This window comes from Gracilinanus agilis, chromosome 1 (assembly GCF_016433145.1).
Source record: "Gracilinanus agilis isolate LMUSP501 chromosome 1, AgileGrace, whole genome shotgun sequence".
In the NCBI taxonomy this organism is placed as follows: Eukaryota; Metazoa; Chordata; class Mammalia; order Didelphimorphia; family Didelphidae; genus Gracilinanus; species Gracilinanus agilis.
In genome coordinates this window covers 769,227,210-769,249,035 of record NC_058130.1, presented here as the reverse complement: position 1 = coordinate 769,249,035, position 21,826 = coordinate 769,227,210, and the positions used below count along the sequence as shown (strand labels likewise).

Genomic DNA, 21,826 nt, shown 5'->3' with positions numbered 1-21,826 from the left:
CTTAACTTGTTGTGGGACCTTGAACAAGTCATTTTCTCAGGCTAGATAGGATTCAGTCCTCTTTCCCCCAAATATAGCATATTTTACAGCGTTTTCTCAGAATTCAGCAAGCAATGTTGCGGCTATTGATGTTTTTCTTTCTAAAATAGCATAGTAGGGGCAGCTGGGTAGCTCAGTGGAGTGAGAGTCAGGCCTAGAGACAGGAGGTCCTAGGTTCAAACCCGGCCTCAGACACTTCCCAGCTGTGTGACCCTGGGCAAGTCACTTGATCCCCATTGCCCACCCTTACCAGTCTTCCACCTATGAGACAATACACAGAAGTACAAGGGTTTAAAAAAAAAAAAAGAAAGAATAAAATAGCATAGTAAAGGCTTTAGGTCTAGAAAAGGCCTTTAGAAATCATTTAGGGGCAACTTGGTGGCTCAGTGGATAAAGTGCCAGTTGTAGAGATGGGAAAGGCCTGGGTTCAAATCTGGCCTCAGATACTGCCTAGCTATGCGACCCTGGACAGGTCACTTAACCCCCATTGCTTAACCCTTACCCTCTGTTTTGTCGTGGAACTGATATGTATTGATTCTAAGACAAAAGTAAGAGTTTGAAAAATAAGAAAGAAAAAGAAATCATTTAGTTCATTTCCTCTGTTGTGGGGAGAAAGAAACTGGAGCAAGGATGTTGGGAGACTTGGCCAGAGTCCTCTTCACTAGTAACTAGAAGGATTGGGTCTGCCTGAGGCCTTCTGACTTCCCACCTGTTTGATGGTGAAAATGCTTCTCAGTAAGTCAGATTGAGGGTCTCTTGACTGCAAATGTCCCCATTTCCCATAGAAGGGTTCTGGGAGGTGATCTAGTGCAAGTCACTCATTTTATGGATGAAGAGCCTGAGGCTTAGCTGGTGACAAAGACCAGCATTAGCTGACTAGTTGATGGCCAGATCCCGTAGGAACTTTTTCACTCAGTCCTCTCATTTCTTATCCAAGGCAAAAGCTAAATTAAAAATCCCCCAACTGTCCTGTGCTTTTTTCCTAAGGGCATTTCCCACCCTCCTTGGAAGAAGGAATGTGCTTGTGGAAGTTCCAGCAGTTGATTTCAAGCTAACCAGAGCTCTGGGCTGGGATTCCCAGACTCTTCCATTGGTTGGGCTTTAATTATTTTAAAAGCCCTTACCTTGTGTCTTAGCATCAATGCTGTATATTGGTTTCAAGAGAGAAAAGGAGTAAGGGCTAGACCACAGGGGTTAAATGATCTAGCCAGGGTCACACAGCTAGGAAGTGTCTGAGGCCAGATTTCATCCCAGGACTTTCCATTTCCCAGCTCTGACTCTGAACCCATTGTGCCACCTGGCTGCCCCCAGTTTGCATTAGTTTTAAAAAATACTTGTGGGACTTATTCAGAGTGAGTAGTAGCAGACGAAGAGCCCTAAAAATTGCCAGAGAAAGAAATGTGGCCAGTCCTCAACAGCTCCGTATAGACAGACACATAAGGATTCCGGCGGTTGTGGAGTCTTGGCTGCCCTGGGGACTGGGAGGAAGGAAAGCCTGTGTTCTCATCTCCCCTCTGGTGCCCTAGGAACGGGCTGAGGCCACTTCACCATATCTGTCCAACAGGGATCCTAATCCCCTTAGCCCCCACTTGCCTCACAAGAGTGCTGTGGAGAGGATTTTGTACACCTCGAAGTGTTAGAGAAGTCGTGATTCTGTGTGCATGGACCCCTGCCTAGTTGATATTCTGTAGGCTTTCTTCACTGAAATTCTGTTGTTCCTTTGTTCTTGCATCTCTCCATTTTACTACATGTAGTATTTCCCAGGATCACTCCACCTGTGATCCTCCTATCTCATGCTATTGCCAGCGGCGCTGTGTGGAAGGACGCTCCCACTTTATGTGGGTTCTTTAAGTCAGGGTTCTGCTGGCTGCAGAAGAGGTCTGTGAAGAGGAGAGGGTAGATGGAGCCAGTCATTGCCTTTGCCCAGTCAAACTGAAGAGAAAAATTCCATTATCCAGAGGTCGGTGCTCCTACCACCATCATCTTCACTTCCTCCCATGGAGGATTGATGGGGCCATTGTTTTGCTTTTATTTGGCTTTTCAGGGAATTCCATTTATTTTTATCTAAAAAGGGTTTTGTTCTTGTCTTTTTTAGCCATCACACTGAATTCCCTGGCTTAATTACTTAAGATATGACATCACTGCTGTGACCATGAAAAAGGCAGTTTGTTTATTACTACTGGAAAGGAATACTTTTTAAAGTAGAGTCCTTTGATGTTCCCTCTCTGCCCCTCAAGAGTCTAGAATGCCACTAGAGATGTGTCCTTGGGGCTGCAATTGGTATTCTTTACTTGCTGCCTTCTAAGTCTGTGCTTTTTAGCTTTGTTTTAATGAAATGGGAAAAACAAGGCATCACTTTGAAAGACGGTCAGTCAAAAAGCATTTATTAAATACCTCCTGTGCCAGGTGGGCAGCTGGATGGTGCCATGGTACCAGAGCACCAGACCTGGAGTCAAGAAGACTGAGTTCAAATCTGGCCTCAAATCCTAGCTTTGTCACCCTGAAGAAGTCATTTAACTGTTTGCCTCTGTTTCCTCATCTGTAGAATGAGCTGGAGAAGGAAATGGCAAACCACTCTAGTCTCTGCCAAGAAAACCCAAATGGGGGCACGAAGAGTCAGACACAACTGAAATCTATAGAACAATTTGCCTCAGGCACTGTGCTGAGCACTGGGGATTTGGAAGAAAATGAGAGAGTCCCTGATGGTGCAGCAGGCATGTGTGGCCTGACAAGGAGGCTCATGAGCTCTATCTGACTAATGGTCAGTTGCCTTGACACGGTTAAAGCTCTCAGCATATTCTAGCCAACTGAAAGGGCTTTCCTTGGCAATGGTGTTCATGATAGTCCTTGCATTAAAGCCCTGTCCTGCTGCCTCCTGGGACCCAGAGGTGATCTCAGGCTATCGGAGGATCCTCTGTGGAGTACAAGCCCATGGAACACAAGCTCAGGCTACGCTTGGCCAGTCCTTCTAGCACCCACCAACCTTTCTGGTCCATAGTTTGCAGAAACTCACTCCTGTTTGTTGCAGAGTCTCATCACTGCAGGACTTCACAATTGATCAAAAGCTTTCCTCACATTCTTAGGGGGTTTTAACATTTATTTGACTGTTTCCAATACAGCCCGTTGACATAGATAGTACAGGTAGATGACTGGTCGCTGTTCAGGAGTGGGTATGGGCAGAGTGGGCATCCCTGAATTAGGTAACACTTGTTTAAGACTCGGGCTGCTGAGGCGGTAGGGGGCATCCAGGTCGGGAGAACTTGTGGGTGATGGGGAGCTGGGCAGTGCATCTCACTAAATGGATCCAGCTTTTTCTGTGAGATTGTCTTGTGGCAGGGAGACCCAGTTGTCATTATCAACATCAGTTTAGCCCAGAATAATTTTCCTTTATCACAAACTTCATACATTTGTGGGAATAGGGAGAGGCACAGAATATATGTAGATGGCATTTCTGTTCTGCTTATTTGCCATTGGAAGTTCTCATGCCAAGAAATCCCAGTCTAGTGTTATGACTTTTGATTTTCCAGATTCAGAGTTTGAGACCCACCATTTGGAGGGAGAAATCTTTGGGTTGCTTCAGGAATGCCCTGATTTCTTAACACTTCAAGTTTCTGATTGGCCACTGCTACAAGATGTGGTCCATCCCTCTTCCAGTGGAGCTACCATCTTTCAGGACTTCTCTTTCTTTATACTTTAGCTCTTTTGGGGAAGGGGGTGGGCAAGATCAGCGTGAAGTCCAGTGGCAAGTTCTTAATGTTCCTCTGACCCAAGTGGATAAAAACAATGATAGTGACTGGCTTTGTGTCTAGAACATCATCTTAGGGTCGTGTTTTTCCTAAGACAAAAGTAGATTTCTTTTTTTAACCCTTATCTTTGGTCTTAGAATCAATACTAAGTATTGATTCTAAGGTAGAAGACTTGCCCAGGGGCACTCAGCTAGAAAGTCTCCGAGGCCAGATTTGGACCCAGGACTTCCCATCTCCAAGATATGGCTCTGTATCCATCGAGCAGCCTAACAAAACGTATTTATTCTTTCATTTCTTTTCCTCCAGTTCTCTATTCTGCCACTTAGGACTGTCCACGTGTGTTTTTTAAGATGTTGGATGGGATGTGGGTGCACAGATCTACGTGGTCATCAGAGCCATGAGGATCAGGCCCTCTGCCTCAGAGGCATCAGGATTAGGCCTCCAGAAATGCTAAATACTTGTTGAGCATGTGCCCTAGTGAGTAGAATGATGGGCTCCCAGGCAGGAAGGCAGGTTCAGATACCACTTCTGGCATGTACTCTAGGCAGTCATTTGCTCTCCTCCTCTCTACCTCAGTTTCCTTAGCTGAGTCGTTCTGTGACACAAACTTGTTGAGTCTGGTATATCCTTGAGGCTCCTCCCTGGACAAGCTTAGCTTTGGGAAGAGAAGTCTTCCATAGACAGTGTGTCCTCAGAGCCCTCTGCAGCACCCCCATTGCAACGCTCCCCTAAGCTGCCCTTCTTCAGATAAGCAGGGCATTCCTCAGAGAAGGGTTTGGTTGACCTGAGTGAGAAGGGAAGAGCCCAGTCTGGCATGGTGGGGGATGGTCTGCAAAAGCCTCTTGAGCTCTTCTCAGGAGAAGGAGAAACCCATTTAAAAAATGGATAAACGTGAATATAGAAGATTGCAGAGAACCCAGTGTGCCGAAAGGCACCCAGGCAGGCTATTGAAGCCGCGAGGATTTTCGCCCACACAGGCGGCTTGTTTTTAAGGGCCTTTCCTTGGGCCTTCGTAGGACCTTGCTGTGGAAGTGCTCTCGCTTCCTCCCTGGCCCTTTGTGAAGCCACAGTGCGGAAGGAGCCTGCTTTGTAGGCATGACCCTGCTGCCCCCTGGAGGGGGCTGACTGCCACGACAATTCCAGTCTAGTGCTGGCTTCATGCTTTGATAAAAGGCCCCATTGCTGCTCAGTTGCATCTGGCTCTCCGTGACCTCTTTTGAGGCTTTCTTGGCAGATACTGGAGTGGTTTGCCCTTTCCTTCTCCAGCTCATTTTACAGAGGAGGAAACTGAGGCAAATGGATTGAGTGACTTGTCTAGGGTCACACAGCTGGTATCTGAGGCTAGATTCAGTCATGAAAAAGAAAAAAAGTCAGTCTTCCTGACTCCAGACATTCACTGCATCACCTGCTGCCTATACAGTTGTTTTCTTCCCAATTTCACCCTGGCTTTCAGAAGAGCCCTATGACCGGTCTCACTGGGCACCGAGTCTCAGAGCTGTGTCTGCAGGGGCTGTACCCCAGACCCCTCGCCCCCATGAAACGATGGAATTGTTCTGAACACATGGACACACGTGCTCTGGGAGACTGAGGGACTCCTTTGAGATGGAGAAATGTTGGCTATGCTCTGGTCAGTTCATGAGATTGTTGCCCTGCCACAGCCCCATGCTGTCAGCCAGAGCACGTGTTCTTTCCATTTTTCAGATGAGGACACAGAGTCTTTGAGACTTGGCCAGGGTCTCACAGCTCATGAGCCCCAGGAACAGAATTTGAACACAAGTCTTCTGACCTCCAGAGGTGCTGCTCTTAGACCTTGACTTTTAGTCCCACCTCAGCCACTTGGTAGCCCTGGGCCCATCATTCACTTTAGCTTCTTAAAAGTTTCCTTAATTGTTCATCTAACCTGTGAGAGGCCTATTATCTTGGCCGGGCTCCAAAAAAACTTTCCTGCGGTATGTCAGTGCAAAGGAGCTGAGCCAGGGCAGAGACCTTGCAAGGATAGAGGCAAAAACTGAAGGCCTGCACAGCACTGGGTGGCACAGAAGATGCTGAGACCAAAGTGGAGTGGATGAGGAGGTCACAGAAGAGGTTCGTGCTGGGTGGTGAGAGAGGGAGAGGTAAAGGGAACCCTATTTGGTCACGGAAATTAGCGAGGAGGAAGCACGTTCTTTGGGTCACCGATGGCAACTACAGCCTGTTTTGTAGCATAGCCAGAATCTAGCGCCTCATTAAGCCTAGACTTTTCCAACATGTTAGAGTGATGGACTTTTTAGTTTAAGGTTTCAGAAGGGACATTAGAACTCATCCCACCCAAACACCTGTCTGCTGGGGATTGTCGTCATTTTTACTAGTTCTAGTTTTGAACAAGCCTTCATTATGAGCAGGTTCTTCTTTGTGCCTGGACCAAATTTGTCACGACTAGAACTGTTTCTTCTTTTATTCCATGGAGCCCATAGAATCTGGGATGAGCAAACTTGGAAGGGCCTTAGATGTGATCTTTCCCAACTCTCCCCTTTTGATACCCATGAGAAGGATTCAGTCCAGAGAAGGATGAGTGAATGGCAGAATTAGAATCGAAACCCAAGTTCCAAGCTTTGTGGCCTATTGTGAACAATAATAGGATGGCTTTCTTCTCTTTTATGGACTCATAGTGCTTTGTGGTGGTGGCAGTGCTCCTTGGAGATTCTTGAAGGTTGGGCCCACCTATCAGCAAGCTTAGAAAACTTTAGCAGTCCAGTCTGTCCATTCAGTCAGCTGAGATTTATTAAACCTACTATGTGCTAGCCTGAACTCCTCTACCTCAGGGGTTGTATATTCTCTTGAGGACTTTAGGGGTTACTCTCCCAGGACTAGACTGGCTGTATGATGAACAACTGCCCTCACCACCTAAGGCGTTAATGGGGATCATGACCTGTATCAGTGGCACAGAGGCCTACTCCTAGCATCTCAAGCACAGCAGGGCCCCCTTATCCATGGTTTCTTTATGTAGAGTCAACCAAAGTGCCCACCCACCTGCGAAATGCTAGAAGTCCACTTGCTGCAGTGGAGGTGATGGGATCTCTTCTATTTCCACTTTTACTTTTGGGGGGGTAGCAGGAGGTCCTGTATGAGCACATATATGGGGGTCAATCAGTGTTTCAGGTTTTCAGCCATCTATGATGAGTCTTAGAATATTTCCTCCAAGGATAAGGTCCTCTGTATTAGATTATAAGCTCCTTGAGGGTAGTGTAATGCAGGATTTATGCAAGTTTTCTTGCATTGGCAATATTACCCTAGGCAATCCTGTCAGTTAGGAGAATGGAACTCTGGCCCGGCAAGTGCCAGTCCCAGGAGCTGACAGTTGAGCTGGGACTATAAAAACCCCTGCAAAACCAACCTGGGGGTCCTGATTTCCTTGATCACACCGAGACACCCAGCTACCCCTTGAATTCCCCTTGGGAATCCTGGGAGGTTGAAGGGAGGTTTGGGTTGTGAAAAGCGGGCAGGATTTATCTTAGAGTAACCTAGCAACAGCGACACCCCTAAACCAATTCATCAACTATATCTGTTTAGCTGGTGCATCATACAACATCAGGGAAGTGTCAGATTATCTCTGGCTATGGGCTGGTTCCCTCAGCCTGACCTTACCTTCTAGATCCATAGCCAACACTTGCCAGTCACCCCTAGCATCAGCTTCTCAAGTCCCTAAATCCTCTTACCTCAGTTTCCCTTTCATGTTAAAATAAACCCTTAGCCTGCAACTGAGAGTTCCTGTAGTTATTATAACATCGTCTTGGGCTAAGGGTTTTATCTTGTTTTTACCCTAATTGTACAATAATTTCTCATCCTTGTATTGCAGTCCTTTTGTTTAACATTAACATTAATTCAGAATGTCACTTACATGTTCCCACCCACCCCACCCCCAGCCCCAACTACTCTTTCATGAGAACAAGCCATATTTTGTGGTGCTTTATTTGTTGTCTTCCTGGACCTATCCATATGGAGCCCTTAGTTGGACAGAATCCTCTCAACCAGTTACTGAAGTAGAAAGGCCACATTCCAATTGAGGTATTCCAGTACCATGATGGTATATGTTAAAGAGCATAGTAACTGTACCATATTGGCTGTGGCAGCCCATCACGGCCTTTCTGAGATGGCTGTCTTCTTGTGTTTGCAGCTTCTGAAATGGAATAATCGGGTCAACAGACTAGCCCCGTTGCCAGGAGATGACATTCAGTGTGCTTCTTTCTGTTCCTTTTTCCCTTGCACAGGTATGGCAGATTCCAGAAAATGGCCTCACTCTTTCCCTGACTGAACCCGTGGTGATTTTGGAAGGCCATTCCAAGAGAGTTGGCATAGTGGCCTGGCATCCAACCGCACGCAATGTTCTGCTCAGTGCAGGTAAGAGCAGTCCTTGCCTCCAGCTCTCCCGGCTGACCTCGGTGGACCTCAGCATGCTGTGTGCTTGCTGTTCTCACAGGCACAGATAGAAGGCTCCCCTCCCCTTCTGGCCCTGGGCCACTCTCAGCCATGATTTTCTGTAGCACCTGGAGACAGTCCTCTGTTGAGACCCCTAGTCTAGGAGGACGCACTAAGTTTCTGGTCACTGAGGAGCGACTCAGGGCTCATCCCCTTGCATTCTCCTTTTCTTTCATCATGCCTGCAGCAGGAGGCAGCACAGAGTTGAGGTTCTTGGCCTGGTGGTCTGCAGGCCACGATTTGGAACTTGTGCCTCTCACATTGACCCAGCCCACCCTGAGGCATTAGAAGAAAGGCCTTTTGATCATGGTGAGGGAGACCTCTGCACCCTGGACAGTGTGCATAGGATGTTGGAGGGACCAACAGGCAGTTATGGGGTCCTTGTCATGTGCCAAGTACTGTGCTTAGCTCTGAGAGATGAGGAAAGGCAAACAAGCCCCTCCCTTCGGGGCACTCCCAAAGGGGCAGACATCGCACTGGAGGCGCTTATGGTCTCTCAGGAGACAGTTTGGACATCAGAGGAGATAAAAAAGCTCAGCACAAGGAAGTTGTGGGAGGACCAGGAAAGCCTGGGGTAGAAAGTGGTATTCCAGATACCTTTTTTAACCCTTTCTTTCTGTTTTAGAATTGATAACAAGTATCATTTCCAAGGCAGAAGAGCAGTAAGGGTTAGGCAGTTAGGTTTAAGTGACTTGTCCAGGGTCACACAATTAGGAGCGTCTGAACCCAGGACCTCCCATCTTCAGGCCTGGCACTCTTATCTACTGAGCCACCTAGCTGCTCCTCAAAATAAATGCATCTTGAAGAAAGAGGGATTTGGGGAAGCAAAGAGGAGGAGAGAATGCCTGCAGCCACTTGTGGGCACAAACTGCCCAGCTCTCTCCAGTGGAGGCAGCCTTGGTGTTGTTAACACAATGTCAAGTGGCACATCTGGCTTCTCATCCTAGTGCTGCATACCGGAAGGCACCTGATGTACGAGTGATCCCCAAATTATACTCTTGTCCACAGCTATAAGAAATGAGGCCAGTGAGTCAGCATCTGTTTAGTTTGCATGTTCTGTCACAATGAGGCCAGGAAAACTCGTCTGTGTTTGCGACCGTTGCTCCTTGTTTTTTGTTGTTTTTTTTTTTTAAACTCCAGCCCTTTCAGCCTTTGTGCCCTATTGCATAATATCCTGCATTAATTTTTGTTCGAATTTTTTTGTCATCTTTGAGGGGAAAATAGAACAGTAGAAAAGCATTTTCACTAATGTAAGAAATAATTGCTTATATTCTTATGGCACTTGCTATGTGCCAGGCACTTTGTGAAATACTTTATAAATATTATTTCATTTGATTCTCACAACAATCCTGGGAGGTAGGAGCTACAGATGAGGACACTGGGGTGCTGGTGAAGTGACTTAGCCAGGGTCCCACAGCTAAAAAAGTATCTGAGGCCACATCTGAACTCGGGACTTCTAACTCCAGGTCTAGCATTCTATCCACCATGCCACCTATCCATCTAACCACACAGCCGAGTTGTTATGGAGCCTTGGGGATTTGCTCTTTTTTAGCTAGATAATCCAGACCTGGGCAGGCTTTTCTGTTCCTTTTTGGTTTTACATTCTGTTACTTAACCTGTTTTGAGAAGAACACATTAAGTTATGAGATGTTGAAGAGTTTCTCGATTCATACTTGGCATGGTACATACCCTTCCTGGGCTGGGCCCAGACACAAGAAGAGATGGGCCATCCCTCCTGGACACTGCCCTGTCCTTCATGGCCATTTAGGCCAAACAGCTTCACCCCCTCAGATGGGCACCTCCACCCATTAGAAGTGAGCAGCAGAAGGCCATGGTCAGCTCTTTGTCTGTCCATTAGCCCCAGCCTTGAACCCAGTCGCTCTTTCTCCTTCGGGGCAGAATTTCTTTTACTTCCAGCCTCTTGTTCCATAAGGCACATAGAGTCAGGCCCAAGTGAGTAACTCCAGTTCAGAGCTGGTGGAATGCACAATGAGGATTTCCCTTCTGGAAATACTTTCTTTGTCGTTGCTCCCCTTACATGTACTTGTTTCCTGACATGGACAGACTCCCTAAGCTCTTTGGCACAACTACAAAGGTTCCCGGGCACTCTCTCAATAGTTGTCAGTCAAGTAAGGCTACTCAGGGATGCCTTGGGAGGGCCAAGGGGCCACCTGTGCCAGTAGTTCCCAACTTACCTTAATTTGGTAAATTACTTTGGGGGTTCTTGTCCATTGTTAGTCTTTTCTCTCTCATCACTAGCCTACTCCCTTGTTTGAAGAGAAAGATCAGTTGTGAATTGAAGATCAGAGATGGTTGCATAGATTTTGCCTTGCATTCCTCCTGAGTAACTGGTCCAAGGCCTTATCTGAGAGCAACATCATTCTCCTTTCATTGAGTGTCTTCTTATGGTTCTTTAGCTTCTATTCTGTTTCACACATCCTCTTTCTCCCCCTCCTTCCCTCCCTCCCACTCACTCACTCACCATTCCAACTTTTTTTTTTTATTCTGAAAATTGCTTTGTCAGGGAAAACTCCTTTAATCATTCAAGATAGATCTGAGTTAATAAAAAAAAAACTGGGTGATTCGAGGGTTGGTGGCTTCTCCTTCACAAGGATTGTTGTTTATCAGTCAGTTTTGAACCCTTAATATAACTAGAACTGCAGAATTAGAAGAGATGGGAGAGGACCTTGGGAGTAATTGCACTCTTCGTTTTTCAGATGAGGAAATGAACGCACAGAGTTGGTGATGGAGCCGGCTTTGGTCCTCCCCTAGCTCCCTCCATCATCTCAATTTCTCTAATTATTCTTGTTTGGTTTGTGGCTTCATTCAGGTTGTGATAATGCCATCATCATTTGGAACGTGGGAACAGGGGAAGCCCTCATCAACCTGGAGGACATGCATTCAGACATGATCTATAATGTCAGCTGGAATAGAAATGGCAGTCTGATATGTACGGCCTCCAAAGACAAAAAAGTGAGAGTCATTGATCCTCGGAAGCAAGAGATCGTGGCTGTGAGTATTGTGGAGGCTCGGGGGGCTGGAACATTAGGGTATAGTTTCACTGTTCTGGAGCTCAGGGAGAAGCATTCGTGGCGGCCTCTGTTCTTTCTTGCCATTTGTAGTGGATACATTCTGTTGTAACATTCATTTGATACTAATCACTTTCTGGTAAACAAACTCCTTATAGTGCATTCCCATTTAAATATATATATATTAAATATGTCTCATAGTGATCACATCTATCATACTACTACTAATAATACAAATGGAAACAACCCTAAAGGACAGCTGAGCTCTCCACAGTTGTTCTGAACAGTCTTGATCCCAAGGAAATAATGATGCCTCCTGGCTTCCTCTGCACTTGGCTGGCAGATCTGGGCACTCTCCTCTCTTACAGGTTCTGAAAATCTTTTTAAGGTTTTATTTGTGTTCTTTATTTTTTTCTCTCTGATTTTTGACCCATACTTCTTAATGAACCTGCTCTCCAGATTGCCAAAGATATGTTTGTCCCATGTGACGGCCTTTTCTCAATCCTTATTCTTTCCTACCTGTCTGTGACACTTTACACTATTGACCACCTTCCAAATGCACTTTCTCCACTTCAGATTTAGTTCTTTGGATGTCAAGGCTCTTCTTTGGTTTTCCTCTTCCCTGTTGGATCGCTTCTTGGTTTCCTTTGCTGGATGGCCATCCGTATGAAGCCTGTGAGCCTCTGTAAGACTGTCCCAGGCCCTTTTTATTCACTTTTCTCTCTTTGGTAGGTCATCAGATCATGACTTGAATTATCAGACTCACTATTCCATGTCCCACCTCTCCCCTGAGGTTCTTCCCTCTTCACTAGCTACTGACTGGTCCGACAAGATGTCTCCTACATATCTCAAACCCAGTATGTCAGAACTGAAGTCATTATCTTTCCCTACCAGAGCCTCTATTGAGGGCACTACCATCACTTTGGTGTTGTCTCAGCTCTTCACTGCCCTTTACACCACGGAATCGCTCAGCTGTCATTTCTATGCCCATAGCATCTCTCGAATCTTGTCTTTTTTTCTCTGCTCACACAGCTGCCACCCTCTGGCCATCTAAATGTCCAGCCAGCTGCTGAAATGATTTTCCCAAAGGATGTCTGGCTGGGTTGGCTCCCTTTTGCCTTTAGAATCCCCGCCACTTAGAATCCCTTGTGTCCTTGGAGGCGCCAACCTTTCCAAATCCATCATGTGCTGGTGCCTTCCTTCCAGGTATACACGTGGTCCCCAGCCATAGTATAAACCCTTGTGTATTTTGGTCTTTGTCTCCTCTGCTCCTTGTGGAGTGCCTGTTAACAAGGAAGGTCTTGTAGATTGGTGGATTGACCAAGCCAAGGCTTCCTAATATTCCTGTTTGTTAGTGACATTGATTGGATTATGAAGCCCCATACTGCTCTGGGGTCTTCTCAACTGAGGTCTTTGACTTCAATTCTCCTAATTTTTTTTTTATAAAATCAAAAGCTCCTGAAAACCTTTGAAAACATTATTGTGTAAGGATTAGGTAGGATGGGTAATATCCTGATGAGGAAACAGTTCCAGAGGGACTTATACAGTGTCATGCTGGGACTAGAATTTGGGCAGGGATGTGCTAGGAAATGTTTTAACACTTGGCTCTCTGCGGAGATTATCACTGAAGACACGATTTTAAGCACAATCTACATTAGTAACATCATCTCTTTCTTAGGTTTAGGCAATCAGCAAAATACTAAAGCAGGCCCTGATTTTTAGCTTTTGCTATTTTCAGAAGCAGCAGTCTGCCCCTTGACAGTGTCACAGTCAGTGCCAACATCGTTTGAATTGGCTCCAGCACACCCCTGTGGTTCAGAATTGCCAGGCACATCAGAAGGCTCTGACAAGAGGTCATCTTGTTTTCCCTTGTAAGCAAGCCTCTCATGAAATAGTCACGTCCCTCTGCTGACACCTACTGACTTGTGGACCGGGACGAGTCACTCACTCAGTGCTCTAGGCATCTCTTTTAAGACTAGAAGGTGCAGAGAAGGGGCTTAGCTGCATTGGCAGACATTTTTGTCATGTTCCCTCTTACATGTCCCTATCTAAATGTTATATGACCACTAGCACCTCTGGTGGGCTTGCTGAGCCCTTTCCAGCACTGCTCATCTACCATTGGGGTCCATCCTTGCTTACTCCATCCTATCCCAGTTTATCCAGAATGTCCCATGCGATCCTCATTGATACCTTTATATGTATTATATCACAGTGTGCTCAGACAATCCCTGATGGGTGACCACCTGCTTAGGCGGCACTGTAAGTGCTGCTATGAATATCTTGGTCTGTATGGGGCCATCTTCTTTTGCCTTTCTGCCTTAGACATCCTGGGGTCATGTTAGCCCAGCAGGGGGATCCCTAGCTCAAGGGTGTCAGTGCCTTTGTGACATTTCAGCATAATTCCAGATAGTTTTCCAACATGGTTAGACTAATTAGCAGCTTCTTATTCCTACAGCCTTTGCAGTGTTGACTTTGCTACATTGTCGGGTAAAGTTGTCCCAAACAAAATGGAACAGCACCACCTGTGGAGAAGTGGTCAGTAGTGCTTTTGGCCCCCTCCAGAGTTCACCAATGGCCCCCAGCTGTACAGTGTTGGGTAGTCTCTGTCCTGTGTACTTTGGCTGCTTTGCTTTCATTAGACTTGAAAAGGCTGCTCCTTCAGAATTGTCAACTTTTTTAGCTGGATTGTGCTCGGTTGAATTTCTCTCCCCCATCACACTCTCTTTTATTTTTTTATGGGGCTTGGCAGAGTCCTTTTCTGCTGATCTCACATTCTCTGGTGCAGCTGTTAAAGGGGGTGTCATGATTTTTCTTTGGTGAATGTGTTTCAGGAAAAGGAAAAGGCACATGAAGGAGCCCGGCCCATGCGAGCCATCTTTTTGGCAGATGGCAATGTCTTCACCACTGGTTTCAGTCGAATGAGTGAGCGGCAACTGGCCCTCTGGAATCCGGTAGGGGTCATTCCCCCCAGGAGTCACGCAGGTGTCCCTAACCCTTTGTATGTGTGTATATCTAGTCATGGGATCTGGGCTATTAGACTCTGCTTTCCACCATTGACTAGGTCCAGCCCCATGACATCTCCAGGAAAACACAAATGCTGGGATAATTTGGTCTTTATCCTTTTGCACCTAGAGCAAAAACCTTCAGTGAGACCTTACTGTCCCAAGGCCAAGCCAGCCTCCTTGTAACTCAGATGATCAGAATTTTCAAGGCTATCATTGGGTCCATCCTGCTCATTTTAAGAACAAAAGGTTCCACAGCCAGGACAGTGGTTCCACTCCTCCCCTATAGACCCCACAGACCTAGGTCTATCTGCTCCCATACTTCCCCCAAAGTCTCCTCTAGTTAGGAATGCAGCAGCTTTCATATCAACTCTTAACCTTCTTTATACTTCTTTGCAGAAAAATATGCAAGAACCTATCGCCCTTCATGAAATGGACACCAGCAATGGAGTGTTACTGCCATTCTATGACCCCGATACCAGCATCATCTATTTATGTGGGAAGGTATTGGCAGAGCTGAGCCAGTTTTGGGGAGAAATGGGCTCTCTTCCTAAGGGGGAAAGTGGGTTAGACAAGTGAGCTTTGATGATGGTGGAGGATATTCTGGCCCTTTGAATTTTGCTTTGTATGTTGCTATTTCATCTTTTCTTTTGGAAGCAACAGCTGAGAATTGAACCCTAATACAAAACTGTTTTGTTGGACTCAGCTTGTGTCACATGGTAGTCATCCCATGATTCCCTGAAGTTTAGCTGGCTAAATTGATCTGGGGAAGGAAACAGCCTTTCTTCTTTGGCCAGTACCTGGGGTCCTAAGGAAAACCTCTTTCCAAAATATTGCTGTTGTAGATAATCCTAGAGCCTCCAATGGCTGGAATGTCAGCACTTGTCCAGTTTAGCACCACCCTGAAGCTTGAATCCCTGTCTAGTGCCCCACACAGGTGGTCAGCCTCTGACTTTTCCCCTTTGAGATTTGGAGGTGGGGAATCTCACCGCCTGAGCCATGGGATTCCTGTAGTATCTCCCTTCCATCTTCAGCCCAGCAGAACAATGCCCTTCCATGGGACAAGCCTTCATTGTCCTTAACTTTTTTCTATCCTGAAGGCTGAAAGTCTGGTGGCTGCTTCCAGCCAGTTCTTGCGTGGCCTAGCTCTGAGCCTCCTCCCAGAGGACTAGTCTGCTCACCGGCAAGGCCTCTGAAGACGTGCCTGGGCTGACACGGAGCTGTTGGACAGGAGACACGGGTGCCCACGCTAACTTGCCGGCTCTTAAAATGACTGTTCTTGCCTTCTTGCAGGGTGACAGCAGCATCCGCTACTTTGAGATCACAGACGAATCCCCCTATGTCCACTACCTCAACACTTTCAGCAGCAAGGAGCCTCAGAGGGGAATGGGCTACATGCCCAAGAGAGGGCTCGATGTTAACAAATGTGAGATTGCCAGGTAAAGAGCTCGCTGAGCGTGGGACGCCACCACACACCCGTCCTGGGGATGCTCCCCAAAGGTTTTTGCGTACCACGCGCTTGGGGTTTCCTTGCTTGGATGAGTTCGGCTCATCCCTTAGGAAGGCGTTACAGTACGTCATCGTTCTCACGTAGGGATTCAGTAGATGTCAAGCACTCGAGGCATGCACGGCGTACTGTGCTAGCTCTTCAGGTTCAGGGGGAGATGCCCTCTCAAGGCTTATGATCAATAGCCAGCACCTACAGTGTGCCAGGCATTGGATTAAGCAATTTACAATAATCATCTCATTGGATCCCCAACAATTCTGGGAGGTAATGCTGGTATTCTCTCCATTTTACAGATGAGGACACTGAGGCAGACAGGTGAAATGACTTGACCAGGGTCACTCAGTAAGTGTCTAGGGCTAGATTTGCACTTAAATCTTCTTGACCTCAGTGCACTGTTCTCCAGCTGCCCTTTTATAATCTAGCGGGTCAGATAAAATAGGGACACTGATAAATGTGATACCTATTCAGCAGAGGGTGCAATAGATAGACAACAGGGCTTGTAGTGCAGAGGACTGAGTTCAGCTGTGGCCTCAGACACTCGGCGTGTGATCCTATATGCCATTGAATCTCTCTCTGCCTCCATTTCCTCATTTGTAGATGGGGCTAATGACAATGCCTGCCTTGCAGTGAGGGGTTAACATATGTAAGGGCTCTGCCAGCGTTCAAGCTCTAGACAAATAGGAGCAATTTTTATATTTGACTAGAAAGAAAGAGTGAAGGAACTAGGAGGCACAGGCCAGCGGGGAGCATGTTCACCATTCAGAGTCCATGTAAATGAGCTGAGGCCTTGGGTCTCTGGGCTGCCCAGAGAGTGAGAGCTGTTTAACTGTGCCAACCCTCCTACCGTGCCCCACCAAGACTTCCTCCCGGTGATTCGCCTCACGGAATCAGCTAGTGGGAGCAGCTGGGCCCTGAGCGCCCCAGAACAGCTTTGGTATGGGATTGAAAGGATGCTCTGGATGGATCAGCCTGCATTCTTTAGCAGCTTTCTTTTTCTTTTCTTTGAAGATTCTTCAAACTCCATGAGAGGAAGTGTGAGCCCATTATCATGACTGTTCCAAGGAAGGTAAGGGCACTGTTTTCTAGGCTGTGTGTTTTCTAGGCTACCTGCCTGGCCTCTCTGACTTACTCGCTTTGCCTCTCTTGCAGTCTGACCTTTTCCAGGATGACCTGTATCCAGACACAGCAGGACCAGAGGCCTCCCTGGAGGCAGAGGAGTGGTTTGAGGGGAAGAATGCTGACCCACTCCTCATTTCCCTGAAACATGGCTATGTTCCTGGCAAGAATCGTGACCTCAAGGTGGTCAAGAAGAACCTACTGGACAACAAGCCCTCGGCCAACAAGAAAGTTGGCCTGATAGGCCCTGCCAAGGGGGTGGCTGATGGAGTGGGCACCATGGTGAGTGGTGGGGCTAATTGGCCCTGCCAAGGGAGTGGCTGATGGTGCTATGCCATGGTGAGCAGTGGGCAAAGGGAACAGCCAATGGTGTTGGCACCTTAGTGAGTGAGGAAGCTGATTGGCCCTGCCAAGGGACTAGCCTATGGTGTGGGCACCATACTGGAGGAAATTTTGCTGTTGGCCACTTCCCACCCTCTTAGACCATGAGAGCTGGAGGGGACCTTGGGCAGGCCATCATTTTATAGATGAGGAAATAGAGGCAGGCAACGATGAAATGAGATATTGGGTCTTCCTGACAGCAGGCCTGGTGCTCTGTGCAACACGGAGTCCCCACAGCTGCAGAAAGAAATACTGTCTCCCCCCCAAAATCCCTCTGACATCTGAAGAGAACCTCACAGAAGGACCTCTCCCTAGTAGACATGCTTCCTGGCTCTTGGTTAAACTGAGCCAGTCAGTCAGCTGGCCAGGAGGGTCCAAAATTATCTCAGGCCGAGGAAGCACCTTAGGATGGCAGTGTTCCCTCAGCTCATTAGAGGTCCCAGGATTTTTATCAGTCGTGGCACTGGGAAGGAGCCCACCACCTACTTCTGCTCCATTCCACCTCTGGTCATGATGTGAGGAGACAGGGCTTGGTCACACCTGCTCTGAGCTGGGCCCTGGCGTAATGGTGGGAGCCATAGGAGTTGTCATTGCTACAAGTCCTACCCAGGGTCTCTCTTCACCCCAGGGACTTTGCTCTCTCCTATCTGCCAGCCCCCTCCAAGAGTTTAGGCATTGAGACAGTCATCCAGCATGGTTGTGGCCAAATGCCTTGAGCCCCTGCAGCACCCTGGGGAGGAGCCTAAGTGAGCAGTGGGGTTTGGGGGGGAGGGGATTCCTCTTCTTGAGAACCACCTCATCCTAAAGGAGACTGTCCGGATAGAGCCTCGGAGGACACATCTTAGAGGACAATTTGGGTGCCGGAGGAGGATGAGGAATAAGAAGGAGCTTAGAGCTTAGGTCCCCGGGTCTGCCAGCCAGACTGGGGACTCTTAGTTAGAAACCCAGATACTTCATTTGGATTTAATCCTAAATTCTAAAAACACATCTTCCTGTGGATTTCCAACATCACCTTTAAGGGCCTTTATTAACTCAGTCATCCAGTTTCCACAAGGCCCTATAGACCATATTTTCATTTCTCTCGTGCATTTCCAGAGTGGGGCTCCTTCTTTCTTCATTCGAATTCTTCCAAGCTTTCCTTTTTTTCTTCTCTTTCCTTAGCAAAACGAAGCCAAGCTGGATGAGATCTTAAAAGAGATTAAATCCATCAAAGACACTATCTGCAATCAAGATGAGCGCATTTCCAAGTTGGAGCAGCAGATGGCCAAGATAGCCGCGTGAAAGGTGGGGACGCAGGCAGGAGAGCCGGGGCTGGCTGTGCCAGGGAGGGACTGCCAACTGGCCCCCGTGTCCCGGCCAGCCGCCATCGAAAAAGTGGAGCTTCTTAGCAAAGCCTTTCCCATGTTTTAAGTGTTCTGTGACTCTTTGTTGAACTTGAAAGAAACAAAAACAAGTGCTCCTTTTAAAGTTCCCGACGTTCTGACTTTGGAAACCAAACCATTCAGATCCAGTGTTGTGCCCAAGCCTCCTTGACCATTATTGTTGTTGTTGTTGTTGCAAAATAGGGACCAATGGATGCCACGTCGCTCTGTAGAGTTCATTTTTTTAAACTTGCCAAAACCCAAAGTAGCTTTTTTCCCTCTGTATTTGCTACTTTGCAGTATTTGTGTGTGTGTATTTTTCCTTAATTTGAAAGGGACAGCACTGTGTATGTTTATAAAATGAAGATAAAATATTATTTTATATAAACATTCATCTTAGAACAATCAGAGCAGTAGCCACATTGTGCTGCCTCATCTGTGGCATGAAGGGAGTCAGGGGAACGACGTGGCCAAAGGAAGCCTTGAACAATCCCCAGGGTGGCGCTGCCCTGCCCTCCTGCCCTCCCGCCTTGGGATTTTGGACCTGCCTCTTCTCATTGCCCTTAGTGTGAAGCCAGGCACCCCGTCTCCCCTTCTCCTCCCTCCTTCTCTAGATGGTGGGCAGTCACATCATCATGCAGTCGAAATTGCCCTTCAGTCATCGCGGGCTTCCTTCCGGCTCTCAGGAGGCAGCTCAGTCTAGACTGGCATGGGTGCTGGCGTCTTGGCCATTTCTTACTTGAAGCATCATGTTTTCAGGTTCTGGGCTAGTGCCTGGCAGGCATGGATGCCCTAGGACAAGGAAGTGGGCATGTAGTGACTTTCTCTGTGCTGCCTGCCCAGCGCTTGGGTACCAACCACATGAAACTCAGAAGGGGAACGAGCATGTATCCTGCAGTCTTGCCTTTTCTATTACGTTTTCCAGTCTTGCTCTGATGCCATGCCAGAGGAAAAAAATATTCTCTTTCCACTAACAAAGCGCCCTTCCCTTTGCTAAGTCCACACATACAACATTACTGTACTCAGGGCCCCCCCTCCCCTGCATTTTGTTCTCCCTCCCTCCCTTTTTTCAACCATACTTCCCATTAAGCTTCTGAGACTCGTGGACAGAAATTGCCTGGTGCATGTTGAAGCGAGTGGTCTGTGACAAAGACACGAGTGATAAAGTACCTGGAGTCCAATTGGGCCCCTCCTTTGGCCCTCATCCCCTTGCCCAGGGCTGCCCCTTTAGTACCCATAGCCCCGCATGTGCTGGCATGCTCAGCCTTTCCCAGCGGGCAAGCGCCAGGCTCACTGAGCCTCAGGGCAGCGGAGGCCTGGCCTCTGTTCATCTGTCTCTTTGGTGTGTGTAGATTAAGACTTCTATGGAAGGACTGAGTGTCTTGGTTTGAATGTGGAAAGTCTGATGGTGGGATGGGGAAGGGAGATTCTGTGGCCATTAGTGTTGTGAGGAGAGGAGAGGAGAGGAGCGTGGGAAGGCCAGGCTGGCCTTGTGGCTTTGGCTTGGGATCTGAGACAACAGCCGACACTGGGACGGCTGGCCCCAAGAGTGGAGAGCATCCAGATGTTTGGTGTTTGCCCCTTTTGTGCGGAAGTAAAAGACAGACGGTGACCAGAGAGGTGTGTGTTGTTCGGAGCCACCCAGTCTTCCAAGACCCTTCCATTGGCAGATTGGGACACAGAAGAGAAACAGATCAGACCAGATTGCTAGTGGTGGCAGGATGCTAGAAGGAATGTGGTTCTGAGGTGGGAAGAGGGCAAGGAAAAGTCCTTTTGATTTTCGTGTGTAGCTTGTGTCTTATTTAAGTGAATGAATGCCTAACTAGGCACAAACAGCGTCGGTGCCTGAAGCTGAGGGGGTGGAGGGGGTTGGTTGTTTTTTTTTTTTTAAAGCCGTGATACCCCAGAGGAGAACCAGTGAATTATTACAAGATCGGCTCTTATAGAGCGGCCATAGTATTCTGTCAAAATATTTGCTTCCATTTTCAACGATAAAATCATTGATTACAAAATTGTCTCCGTGTTTATTTTCTACCCCAAACACTGGCTGCATTTCTTCTCTGGTGGGTGGATGGGTGAGTGGGTGGGTGGGTGAGTGAGAGTGTAAACCAGCAAAGCCAAGCAAAATACACATGAGAAATGGTGTCCCTTTGGCTGTCTTTGAGAGCCCCAGCCTGGAAATCCCAAAGACCCAGTGTGGAGAGAAGGAAGGCTTGCTCTGTCTCTCCGACCTTGGACCTCCGTTTCCTCATCCATCAAACGAGGGGTCTGGACTAGGCCTCTAAGGTAATGGGAGAAGTAGCCTTGGGCCACTGCTTCATTTACCTCAGGAGATTTCGACCTAGGTTGGGTGGGCTTTTCCCCCTTGGACAGCCAGGGCTTTCCATGGACTCTTTCAGGAAAGGATTTACCAGAATGCCTTCTTCCCACTGCCCAGCATTATTTTTTGATAGGATGAATATCAGTCCAAATGACTACTTTCTGACATACCTTCTCAGGAAAACATTTTCACATTTGGTAGTCTCGGGGCCAGTGTGACCATGAGGGAAGAGTTGGATAGGGCCCACCGTGACACTGGTAAGCTATGAGTATGTGAAAATTGGGCCTGTTTTTGAACCCAACTGGGTTTGTGCCAATCGGTAGTGCCTGATGGGAGCCAGCTCAGGATTTGCTCCAGACAGTCAGGCAGACATTGTCTGAAGAACACTTCCCTTGCCTTTTTTAAAATCCTCATCTATTAAAAGGCGACTCAGGATCTGTGACGTCCCTCCAGTTGGGCTCTGTCCCGATAAGGGCAGTGAGTGTTCTTGACTCTTTTAAATCATTTCCCACCCAAATTGCTCATTGTCATAGGATCAATCATAGGTTCACAGAACTTAGGAGTAGAAGAGACTGCAGGAGTCAGCGAGAGAGCTTTGAGATGGGGAATCTGGGGCCCAGAAACATGAGTTGAAGTAACTTGGGCAACCAAGGTCACACAAATTATAGTAGGTGGAAGGGTCAAGAGTTGAATTCACAAGGCTTCTGGCTCTTCCCTTTGAACCTGGACCCCTAACAAAGGAAATGCCATGAGGTGAGGCGTGGAAGTGAACCTCGAAATCCAGTGTGAGGAATTCCATTTTGTGGCGTTGTGACTTTGGGAAGCTTGAGAATTTTGAAGGAGGAGTTACGGTTCAAGAGTTACGGAAGA

General features: G+C 47.5%; 1 protein-coding gene across 1 annotated transcript in view; it reads left to right on the top strand.

The window, feature by feature from the left end:
- The window catches only part of CORO1C (coronin 1C), a 48,472-nt gene extending 27,824 nt beyond the window's left edge, over positions 1–20,648 (top strand). The window contains exons 3-10 of the mRNA XM_044673988.1: positions 8,033–8,162; positions 11,071–11,252; positions 14,101–14,220; positions 14,671–14,775; positions 15,565–15,710; positions 16,787–16,844; positions 16,928–17,176; positions 18,437–20,648. Coding sequence (XP_044529923.1) covers positions 8,033–8,162; positions 11,071–11,252; positions 14,101–14,220; positions 14,671–14,775; positions 15,565–15,710; positions 16,787–16,844; positions 16,928–17,176; positions 18,437–18,556 — 1,110 coding nt within the window. The 3' untranslated portion in view covers positions 18,557–20,648. The remainder of the gene's footprint in view (positions 1–8,032; positions 8,163–11,070; positions 11,253–14,100; positions 14,221–14,670; positions 14,776–15,564; positions 15,711–16,786; positions 16,845–16,927; positions 17,177–18,436) is intronic.
- The last annotated feature ends 1,178 nt before the right edge of the window (positions 20,649–21,826 follow it).